This window comes from Xenia sp. Carnegie-2017, unplaced genomic scaffold (genome assembly GCF_021976095.1).
Source record: "Xenia sp. Carnegie-2017 unplaced genomic scaffold, XeniaSp_v1 HiC_scaffold_14, whole genome shotgun sequence".
In the NCBI taxonomy this organism is placed as follows: domain Eukaryota; kingdom Metazoa; phylum Cnidaria; class Anthozoa; order Malacalcyonacea; family Xeniidae; genus Xenia; species Xenia sp. Carnegie-2017.
In genome coordinates, this window is record NW_025813447.1 from 93,594 (window position 1) to 106,166 (window position 12,573).

The window sequence follows — 12,573 nt, forward strand, 5'->3', positions numbered from 1 at the left end:
ACACTGTGACAGAGCAAGAGCTTATTTCTTAGAAATCCTTTTCATGGATTTTTTTGTATGAAAAACGCGAAAATTCAGAGCGTTAAAGATTTGAAATGATCATGTCTTACAGTTGCCATGTGAAACTCTCGAAATGTTTACGATTCACGAATAGCGGTTATCTTTTATTATATTTTTGTATTCTAAGCGTTCGTAAGATGTGTAGTTTTAAAATAAAATAACCTACCGCCAAGGCTGATATTTTTCGAAAATATAGGCCATTCTTCGACCAATCTATGGCAATATAACAAATGAACAACATGTCTTCTCTATATCAGTAATTTTACGGCTGTTGATGTTTGCGAAGGTCTTCAAACTATAGATTGCTGTGTAACACAGTTGGGGTTTGCATTAATTGAAAAATCAACATGGCGGAACAAGACGGCAAAAGCATTGTGAATTATATTAGAAACATTAGCTTTTTGCATGTCTTGCCAGTGTATTGTTTGTAAAGTTATCCAATCAAGTTCTATAAGAAAAAGTAATATACTGCGATCACGCAATTTTACATGCCTGTATATTTCAAATGGGAACAGCTTGTTAGCGACAGACATTTGAAGCATAGACTTGACAATCAATACCTACATGGAGCACATAACAGTAAACCGTAATGCTAAAACAGTAAAACTTAACCCTTTGCTGCATGGCGTTGCTTCAGAGCAACAATCACCGAACACGAAGGAGCTCGGTCGGCGCAAAAATTCATGAAGCGAAGGGTCAATGGAATAAGAAACAGTGGCGTACGTGATGTGTACGTGCACCAAAGTCTTGCACCTCAACACATAACACGCGCGACAAAATACATACGGCAGCTGTCTTGTGAGGGCTGCAGTCTACTACAGATGAGGCTGCAAGCGACTTTTGTTGAAATAACCCTTTGCTGCATGGTGTTGCTTCGAAGCAACAATCACCGAACACGATGGAGCTCGCAGCGAACAAATGCATGCACCAAAGGGGTTAAGATGCTTTTTTTATTTTGTTCTCTTTATGTCCAACGTACAACCACCTTATTGGTATAAAGGTGTTAATTGAGATCTGATGGTGTGGTCAACTTAGGACATCATAAACATGAATCCTAATCTCGACTCAATAAACAGATATACAGATATTTGGCACCCAGACCACACCTGTGTCAAACCATTTAACACCTAACCATCCAAATGATTAGTGCTAAATAGAGTGAATGAGGTGTTAAACAGTTTTACAGAGCTTAGTAAATCAAACACCTTGCATTGGTAAATTACCTAGGAAGTCACACGAGGAATCTTCCCGCGAATATTGTCTTGCTTTGTAAATCATATAATTGCTTATATGCTGACAAAACAGTTGTGTATCGAATTGTTGTGTGATTTTTGACCTCATAAAATTTTGTTAAATGTTGGCTAATACTTACTGTAACGTGAGGTGCACTAACTTGCTCGCAAATTTAACGCTGATTATTGAGATGCTAACTGTAGTACTCGACTTTTGGGGGAACTGAACATCCGGTTTACTTTATCCTACTCCAAAATAAAGTATTGCGAAGACAGTTAACTTAAATAATAAAAGATATGTCTCATGTTTGCACTGGCTTGTGCAAATGAAGAACATTTTTGAGAAAACTCGATAGGCAGATCAATCGAGAGCGAATGTCGACGCTTTCGAATCATCTGGAGAGTATTCCAAAATTTAAAACAAAACTCGAGAACAGATCAATCGAGAGTGAATGTCGACGCTTTCGCATCTGCTCGGTGCGTCGTGCATGCAGTGGGGCAGCCAGCCTGCAAGTTTGGTCGTACCATGTCAATTTTCTGTGTTGAATCTCTAGAATGACACAGCTAAAAGAATTGCTTGCGCTCTAAAATGACACTGCATGCTTAAAAGCACTTGGACACGGATAGTAAATTGTTTTGAAGATCGCAAATACCATGGTGAATGGCAAAAGTAATAAGTCAATAGTTCTTAAAAGAACTGTTTTAAGCACAGAAAACTAACCCAATAGTTCTAAAAAAACTGTTATGAAACTAAACCACACAATGCATTTCGGCAGACTACTCCTCAGGTGTCAACATCTGCTAAATGAAAAGCACGACAAAGTCTCTATTTTATTATACAAATAGTAACAAACAATAACATGGAGTGCTCTCTTTTCTGCAGTGTGAGGAGATTTACCCTCATCCAAGATGCCTGGAATCAAAATACGTGATGAAGATCGAGAAAAAATCAACGCGAAGTATATTTGTAGTCATCTCCTCCTTGTCAATCCAATGCAGACAATGTGTGGACACTTGTTTTGTCAATCTTGTATTAACATTATACTTGGGTAAGATAATTTTCTATCAAAACTATCAACTGAAAGTGTGGTTTAAAGTTGTCGATTAAATAGATTATTTGCAATGTTGTATCTCATCCAATGTTGTATCGTGTGTTCCAACCACAAGTATGAGCTGATGATATATCCTGATATAGCATGAGTGTGATCATATATCCTAAATTGCAAAATTTAAATGCCCCTATGTAGTTTCTCTTATCTAGGCGTCGTGATTTTTTATCTCTATGTGGTATCTTACATTTCATTTATACACGACGTATCCCAAAAGTCTGACATCGAGGATGTCAGCAGCGTTCGTTTTTACTTGTTATACTTCATTTAAACATGATAATTAGAACCTAAATTTACGTTCATCATAGTTCAAGCAGTTTACCGAAGATTGTCTGTTCGGTTTCTCAACATGATCTCTGTTTTACATTTAACATTTTTTCTACTTATTTTCATGTTCTTTTAATCTGTAGAGATCCTGATCTAAAATGTCCTGAAGATCAAGAAAAATTGAGCCGAAATGATGTAGGGGAAAATATTCTAAAGTTTTAAAAGGAAACTTCCATACAGCTTTATCAATTGTTGATTGAGAAACTCCTGTAAAATATTCTTCCATTCTCAAAATATTCTTCATCTACTAATATGCAATTATTACACCAATCTTTGAACTTCTATGAAACTTATATACAGGTTTTCCCTGATGCTTTTACGAAACGTGAGTTGAAAAGTATTCGTTTACATTGTCCTTCTGAACAATGTGAATGGTTTGGCTCCTACGAAGAATTGGAAGTGAGTTGATAAATTTATTAAAAAAGTTTGGTATTTTTACTTATTAATTTTTTTTGTCAGGGTCATTATCAAGTTTGTGAGCATGCGCTCATCAGCTGCGTACATAAGCAGTGTAACATTCAGTTACCTCGCTCTCTCCTTGGTGAACATTTGAAGAATGAATGTGAATATCGCAATGTAAAATGTGAATATTGTGGTAAAGATGTCCCGTATGCTTTACTTAAGGTATGCGGAATATTCTCAGGCGGATTAAAGGAAAATAGAATTGAGATATAGCCAAAAGTGCTAATCTGTATTCATTACGATGTATTTATACCCGTTGGGTCATATCGTTGGACTGTTTGCACAAAAATACAGGAGTAAATTAAATGAGCGCTTTTCTCTTGTTTCAATATTTATAAAATTGTATGACTTTAAACGTCATTATATTTTTGTCTATCATTTTTACCAACCATCTTTCTATATTTCAAGACATTATACCGTATTTTACTTTCTAAGTTTTTGTTTACTTCATTTAACATTTAGGATCACATGGAAAATGTGTGTGAGTATTATCCTGTGGTTTGTAAATATTGTAAGAAAAAGATACCAAGGAAAGATATTGAACAACATCAAAGTACGACCTGTGATGAAGTGCCGACTAAATGTGAATTTCAAGCTATTGGATGTAACCCTGATAAAGTAAGAGAATATAAAGTGATTTGTTATCACATGTCCGCACTGAAGTATTCAACTTTGAAACTGTTTCTAAACAAAATTTTCATCAAGAATCCTTGACATGATTCTACATTTGTACTGTTGAATTACAAGTTCGCATACTTGATTTTATTAACACCCTGGTTGTTATAATTTTATTAGATTTAACTATATTTCAATATTTATATTTAATTATATTTGTTTTGAAACATCGATTTATTGTAGCTAATTTGTAATTTTGTGTGAGGAATATGTTGGTATTATCTTTGTCTTTTTCACAGACTATAAAACGAAGGAGATCCGACAACATTTGAATGACAATCTAATTGATCATGTGAGCCTCCTGTTACGATATGTTATGGCATTTGTTACACAGTTAAGTAAATATGTACCACGTCCAGAGTTTACCACTGCTGTTCAAAACATGGCTGACCAAGTTACTGCTGTTCGTGCAAATCTTTCAGAGAAATTTGTTATGTTAGTGGGTAAACTTACAGGTCTTGAAAGAAGGATTGAGAGTCTCGAGGCTCGTGGTGATAACGATAGTAATAATGCCAACTCGTCATTAGAGGTTTCTTCGATGCGTGATAAAATTCCAACTCTCGAACGACAAGTGAGAGAAAATTCCTCAACTTTACTACGATATCGTGAGTGCTTAGATCAAATTGATGAATCACTAGCTAGAAACACGGTGAAGATTACGGACCTTGAAGCGCAACGTGGCTCGCGTGCACTGGGGTCGAATAAAGCCATACACAGCTACAATGGTACGTTACTTTGGAAAATAGATAACTACAATAGGAAAAGACAGGACGCCATTAATGGTATCAAAACAGTATTGTACAGTGCACCATTCTACAGTTCTCAATATGGTTACAAGATGTGTGCTAAGATCTATATGAATGGTGATGGTTTTGGAAAGGGAACTCATTTATCTTTGTTCTTTGTTGTCATGAAAGGTAAAAGCATTTCAGTATTTTTAATCTCTACCGCCTTAAGTTTGTCGGGGGCCTTGTGTTGCGGGTTACATTTCAATATTTTCTCGTCAAATGACTCTGAAGATGACTACCGCTAAGGTTGTAGTAACGTCAGTCAACAACAACAATAACAGGACTATACCAACCTGGACGATATACATTTAGAAACATGTAGCGATACTCCCGGTTTCAAACCATTTACTTTTTTACAATATCTATGTAATAATCTAAGATTAAACAAGATGCCAACTCAGGCGAGTAAGAACAATTCAAACGAAACCCAACACCATCACTTGTAGGCAAACATAACAGCAAGATCTTCTCTATGAGAAAATCTAACATTATATCTGAGCGTATTTACTATCGACTTAGATGTTCAGTACCACGACCACCCAGACTATACGGACTACCAAAACTTCACAAACCACAAATACCCATGCGACCAATTGTATCATTTTGTGGTTCGCCTACTTACGAACTCTCGAAGTACTTGACTGACATACTGCAACCACTTACAAGCAAATCAAAACACAAGCTACAATCCACTGAAACTTTTATTAAAAAACTGAGCACTATACAAATACAGGACAACTATATACTAGTGTCTTTTGATGTGAAATCACTGTTCACCAGTATTCCACTTAATCTGGCACTTACTTGTAGAAAAACCTTCATTACAAACACCTACTGCCATTACCAACAGAAGACATTATGGAGCTACTGGAGCTCTGCCTCACCTCGACTTACTTCCAGTACAAACACGGCTAACCTGACGTTTACTCCTCATTTGACTCTGAAGATGAATACCACTAAGGTTGTCGAAACGTCAGTCAACAACAACAAAAAGCGAATACCAGTAAAGTTGTCGAAACGTCAGTCAACAACAACAAAAACAGTCGTTCTCAGGACTATACCAACCTGGACGATCTACATTTACAAACATGTAACGATACTCACGGGTTCAAGCCATTTACTTTATTACGATCATTTGGACGACAGAGCGAACAACTTGCTAACGACTACATTCGTTTTGCAAGCAACGTCAGACGCATACTCCAACAACTCTGGTTCAACCAACGCTGCGAAAATTTTGGTCTCGTTCCGGCAGGACTTAGAATTAAGTCCCTGTTGAACACACAAGAGGCTATTCATATTGTCAAATCTACCAGCAGACAACTGATACGAGCACGGATTAACGACTGTCACGCACGAATCATTGATTACATGAAGGAACAAGAACAAAGACTGAACAAGATGAAGGAACTCATACCAACGACAGTAAGTGATACTTTACTTTCTACGATACAAACTATTGCAGAGAAAGGAGCAAACAAGACAGAGACACAACACCAAATCAACACAACAAAAACTTGAACGTTTAAAACGCAATAAAACACGTGCAAGACATAAACATGACAATAACTGGGTGAGAAATATTTCTTCCCGCTCATTAATCGAAATTGAAACACGACTACTATCTTACGGACTAAAACATTCCATAACACCTAGACGAATCCTACTGAGACGATAGTATCAAGTGTCGAGGCTGTCCTAGCGTATCAGAGAGACTTGTCAGAGACAACCAAACACGAGATCAGAAGCAGGGTAGCCTCCGCTTTACAATCTTCCTCTATACGTGACAACAACTTGACTAAGGACGAAGAACAAGCACTCAAACGACTAAAATACGACAACAACATCTTCATTTTACCATCACACAAAAGACGTGTGACTGTGGTCATGGACAGGAATGATTACTTCAAGAAAATGGACACCCTTGTTAACGACAGACAAACGTACGAACAACTCAAACGAGACCCAGACTATACAGACTACCCAAACTTCACAAACCACAAATACCATTTCGACCAATTGTATCATTCTGTGGTTCGCCTACTTACGAACTCTCGAGGTACTTGACTGACATACTGCAACCACTTACAAGCAAATCAAAGCACAAGCTACAATCCACTGAAACTTTCATTAAAAAACTGAGCACTATACAAATACCGGACAACTATATACTGGTGTCTTTTGATGTGAAATCACTGTTCACCAGTATTCCACTTAATCTGGCACTTGTAGAAAACCCCTCATTACAAACACCACGGAAGTACTGCCATTACCGACAGAAGACATTATGGAGCTACTGGAGCTCTGCCTCACCTCGACTTACTTCCAGTACAAACACGGCTAACCTGACGTTTACTCCTCATTTGACTCTGAAGATGAATACCGCTAAGGTTGTCGAAACGTCAGTCAACAACAACAAAAACTGTCGTTCTCAGGACTATACCAACCTGGACGATCTACATCTACAAACATGTAACGATACTCCCGGGTTCAAACCATTTACTTTAATACGATCATTTGGACGACAGAGCGAACATTCCATAACACCTAGACGAATCCCGACTGAAACGATAGTATCAAGTGTCGAGGCTGTCCTACCGTATCAAAGAGACTTGTCAGAGACAACCAAAGACGATATCAGAAGCAAGGTAGCCTCCGCTTTACAATCTTCCTCTATACGTGACAACAACATGACTAAGGACGAAGAACAAGCACTCAAACGACTACAACACGACAACAACATCGTCATTTTACCATCAGACAAATGACGAGTGACTGTGGTCATGGACAGGAATAATTACTTCGACAAAATGAACACCATTGTTAACGACAGACAAATGTACGGACAACTCAAACGAGACCCAACACCATCACTAGTACGCAAACTTAATAGCAAGATCTTCTTTATGAGAAAATCTAACATTATATCTGAACGTACTTAGATGTTCAGTACCACGACCACCCAGACTATACGGACTACCAAAACTTCATAAACCACAAATACCCATGCGACCAATTGTATCATTCTGTGGTTCGCCTACTTACGAACTCTCAAAGTACTTGACTGACATACTGCAACCACTTACAAGCAAATCAAAACACAAGCTACAATCCACTGAAACTTTCATTAAAAAACTGTGCACTATACAAATACCGGACAACTATATACTGGTGTCTTTTGATGTGAAATCACTGTTCACCAGTATTCCACTTAATCTGGCACTTGTAGAAAAACCCTCATTACAAACACCACGGACGTACTGCCATTACCGACAGAAGACATTATGGAGCTACTGGAGCTCTGCCTCACCTCGCCTTCCAGAACAAAGGTGCGCACTACAAACAATTACATGGAACAGCATTGGGCTCACCCGTTTCTGTTGTAGTTGCTGAAATTGTAATGCAATCTATAGAGGAACGGGCACTCACGACTTACAAACATGCACTACCTTTTTGGTTCCGTTACGTAGATGACACAATCACAGTACTACATGCAGACGAGATTGATGACTTTCACACTCACATCAACAAACAGAACAGCCACATACAATTTACAAAGATGTCGAAGAAAACGGAACTGTTCCTTTTCTCGACTGTTTGGTTAAACATGACAATGAAAAACTACGAATAACAGTTTATCGCAAGCCAACACATACTGACCGACTACTAGACGAATCATCTTATAACCCTACATCACACAAAGCCACCACAATCAGAACGTTAACAAGACGTGTACATTACACTTCACACTAATTCACAATGACAATACACAATTTACACCCACACATTACAACTAAAAACATCACACCTAAATCACACATCACAACTAAAAATAAAATATTTCACTTCACACTAATTCACAATGACAATACACATTTCCTGTACACACAATACAATGACGTAAGAACAAGATAACAAATACGGCTAACCTGACGTTTAATCCTCATTTGACTGTGAAGATGACTACCGCTAAGGTTGTCGAAACGTCAGTCAACAACAACAAAAACAGTCGTTCTCAGGACTATACCAACCTGGACGATCTGCATTTACAAACATGTAACGATACTCCCGGGTTCAAACCATTTACTTTATTACGATCATTTAGACGACAGAGCGAACAACTTGCTAACGACTACATACATTTTGCAAGCAACGTCAGACGCATACGCCTACAACTCTTGTTCAACCACCGCTGCAAGGATTTGTGTCTCGTTTCGGCAAGACTTAGTATTAAGTCTCATACGAAGTAAAAGTAAAGCATATTCAAGAAAATATTAGCTCTAGTCACAAATTCTTGCTGTGTGAGACTTTTGAACATTGGATCGATCAGTGTGAAAGATTTCTGGAGATAAATCCAAAAGAACACTTCAATCTAGCTCAAGAAAAGCGATGTGTTTTCGTCTATTTAAAACCACCTGGTAGAAGTCATAATGCCTACACTTGCTCGCGCAGGCGCCAATGCAGTGAAATGGTAAATGGAAGTCAATGCAAGTTCTTTCACCACCCATTGTTACACATCAACCAATACACTCATATGGTGTACCATATATCAGTAATGACATGGTAAATGTCAAGCTGGAAAGTATAGAACTCAGGTTTGGTCTTGATAGAAGAAAAATCAGAAGAAAACCACCAGACCACCAAAAGCTGCATACTGGGAACGAACGTAATTGGCAAGCTGATTGCAAGGAAATCACCAATGGGATGGGTTGTTTTTGTAGTGGGTAGAACAGTGGGAACCGAAGTCAGCCAAGTCTTTCATGTCAAGAGTTTCATGTCAAGAGAGCCTATCGACATGACAGACTTTTGGACGACTGAGGCAATGGGCGTAGAAGGAAAACGATGTTCATGTAAAGCAGTCAAAGTGAGCTCTATGGATGAATGCGAAGCAAAGATCTTTGAAGACTCGTGTCGAAAAGTCGGTAAACAGTGGCTTATTCCATATCCTTGGATTAAGGATCCGTCTGAACTACCGGACAACAAGAAACAAGCAAAGATCAAGCTGGAGGCCACTGAGCGTCGTTTAGCGAAAATTCCAGATGGTGCAATAGCCTATAATCGACAAATGCAAAAAAATGAAGGAAATGAATTTTTCGCGGAGGTTGACTAAAGAAGAGTTGCAGTCCCACAAAGGACGTGTGCACTACATTTCACACCATGAAGTCGTAAAACCTGAGAAGAAATCTACGCCAGTTAGAATCGTATTCAACTCATCTTCAACATATCAGTGGCATAGGCTAAATGATTACTGGATGAAAGCTCCGGATCTTCTGAATAAATCTATTTGGGGTCCTGTTGCGTTTCAGAGAAAATGAAGTCGCGATCATTGCCGATGTTTCCTAAATGTATCATAGGATACTTATACCAGAACAAGGCCAACATGTTCGTCGTTATCTCTGGAGAGACATGGAAGTTGAACGTTAGCCTGACGTATATGTAAAAATAGTACTGACATTTGGCGACAAGCCAGCTCCAGCTATGCCATTGACAGCACTTCGAAAAACTGCCAAAGAAGTTGGAAAAGATCACCCTGAAGCATCGAAAGTCATCACGGATAATACATACATGGATGACATCTGTGAGTCAGTGCGTTCTGTCGACCAAGCCCAAAGATTAGTAAGAGAAGTGAGTTTCGAGGTGTGGTTCCGAGAGTTCGACATCGAAGTTCGGAGACCGGGTTTGGATCATTCTTAGTTTTCCTTCAGTGAAGTACTTAAGCCCCTGCACGACTGCAACGTGATGATCCAGGCGCAGGGGACCTCTTGAAAAAACTTGACCCAGATAAACGCCCGCAAACAACACAAGAGGCACCGATTAACCTGTGTGGAGTCGTTAGTAAAAAGTGCAAAGAGAGCGCACACAAGTTCCACACGTGTTTGTTGGAGTCCGCAAATTTAATGAATTCACGACCTCTCGGAAGACTCCCAAATGATCCCGATGACGGAGCGTATTTGCGTCCAAATGACATCCTTCTCGGTGGATCATCCTCATCAATACTACAGGGTCCGTTCTTGGAAACTGAAAACCCTCGACATTGAGTGGAATTTGTCCAGAAGATTATAAATAGTTTCTAGAAATGTTGGTCAAGAGATGTCTTTCCGTCACTGATACCTAAAAAGAAATGGACTACGGAGAAAAGAAACGTTCGGGTAGACGATGTAGTTATAGTGCAAGATATAAATGCTGTGCTTGGAAAATAGGTCATTGGACGGATAGTGAATTCGTCAACTTACGAAAGGCCTTTCACTAAGATCGTGGTACTATTACCAGCAGAGGGTTACGAGGAAAATTAAAGGTTACCTTTCGAACATTTAAAGAACACAAACTTGGTGGTGGGGGAGGGTATTTACATAGCTTACGTAATATTACGTAACATATCTGTTTGACAGATGGATTTTAGTTGTTATGTTTTGGCGCAAAAGCCACATTAAGGAAAGGTTTTATGAGTAATATTGTGGTTTTTCGATGTAAATTACAAAGCTCGTGACAGAAGTAAGTAAATTAAGTGTATTTCGCTTAAAGTTTGTTGTTAACTTATCATGTAATCATGTTTAATTACTTTGAATTATACGATTTGCGAGCTTCATGAATCTGACTGATAAAACAGTTTGTTACTTTTTAAATCCTTTCTCTTCCATCATTGTTATATGACAACATTCACGAAATGATCTCAAACCAAACTGGCGATAGAACCCAGCTAAGCCAGTAAAGGCTTAAAAATAACGTAACTTTTCCAAGAAAAATCCTGCATTTCATATAAACTCTACATTAATCTCCTCAAAACACATGCATTTGAGGGAACAGTTGTCAATAGTAAAATGCCTATGGTCCTTGATTGTAACTTGCGTCAAATGTTCAAAGCCTCAAGTCATTTACTTTGAACTACTCTTTGCATCTCTTTTATCTGCGACGAGAAACTTCTTAGACATATCAATGAACCAAACAACCTCATATATCTTAACTGAAAATCTGCCCAGTACACTTTTGTCATGTTCATTCTGGTGGAATATCAGTGTTTCTAGTATAAAACTCCTTGATCATGAAAGACGATTATCTTGATAAAATTCTTAATCTTCTAAACTTTTAACATTAATTCGCGAGTTAAAATTGATATTGGTCTTTACGTATTCTTTAACTTATAAAAAAAATACAAAATATCACTCAAAAAAACATCGTCTTTTAAACTCAAGATTTGAATTGTATAAGCAAGTGACATTACTTATTAATACCGATAAAACGGTTTAACAACGTTTTGGAAATTTGTTTGTGCAATTGCGTCATTCCTACCTGTTAACTAAACTATAATTTATCCAAAACTTCGGGAACTATGCAAACTTTTGTGTCTAGTAACGTTGGTGTTCGAAAATGCCATCTGAACTTACTTTATTTACGAAGACAAGTCATTTAATTAGTTTTTGTTTGTGTATTTTTTGTTTTAATAGTTTTTTTATTATTCCTAGGTGATTACGATGCGCTACAATCATGGCCATTTCAAAAGAAGATCACAATGATGTTAATGGATCAAGGAAATGGTGATCACATGATTGATGCTTTTCATTCAGATCCTCAAAGTTCCTCATTTCAACGACCAAAGTCAGATATGAATATCGCTTCTGGATCACCACTCTTCATGCCATTGGAAAGTTTAAATAATCGCCAGTATATCAAAGATGATACATTGTTTATAAAAATGATCGTCGACTGAGTTTGCAGCTAATGGAAATGATATCTCATAGAAAAATACTTTTCAGGAGGAAGCTGATATTTCATGAAAAATGCTTTTCAAGCGAAAGTGACACTTTCTTCCTTGCAATATATCACTTGTTATTATTCGTTTACTCTTCGAAGACATAAAGCAACAAAATTTCAATTTTTCCCATTGCACACTACTACAACGTAATATATACATTGTTTGTATGT

General features: G+C 37.8%; 1 protein-coding gene across 1 annotated transcript; it reads left to right on the forward strand.

Moving 5' to 3' along the window:
- Positions 1–2,130: 2,130 nt before the first annotated feature.
- LOC124434095 (TNF receptor-associated factor 3-like) lies at positions 2,131–12,573 on the forward strand. The gene is made up of 8 exons (XM_046983971.1): positions 2,131–2,341; positions 2,812–2,863; positions 3,029–3,127; positions 3,188–3,352; positions 3,653–3,808; positions 4,105–4,109; positions 4,163–4,782; positions 12,114–12,573. Exons 1-8 carry the CDS (start codon positions 2,202–2,204, stop codon positions 12,356–12,358), a joined length of 1,482 nt encoding a protein of 493 aa, XP_046839927.1. The 5' UTR covers positions 2,131–2,201; the 3' UTR covers positions 12,359–12,573.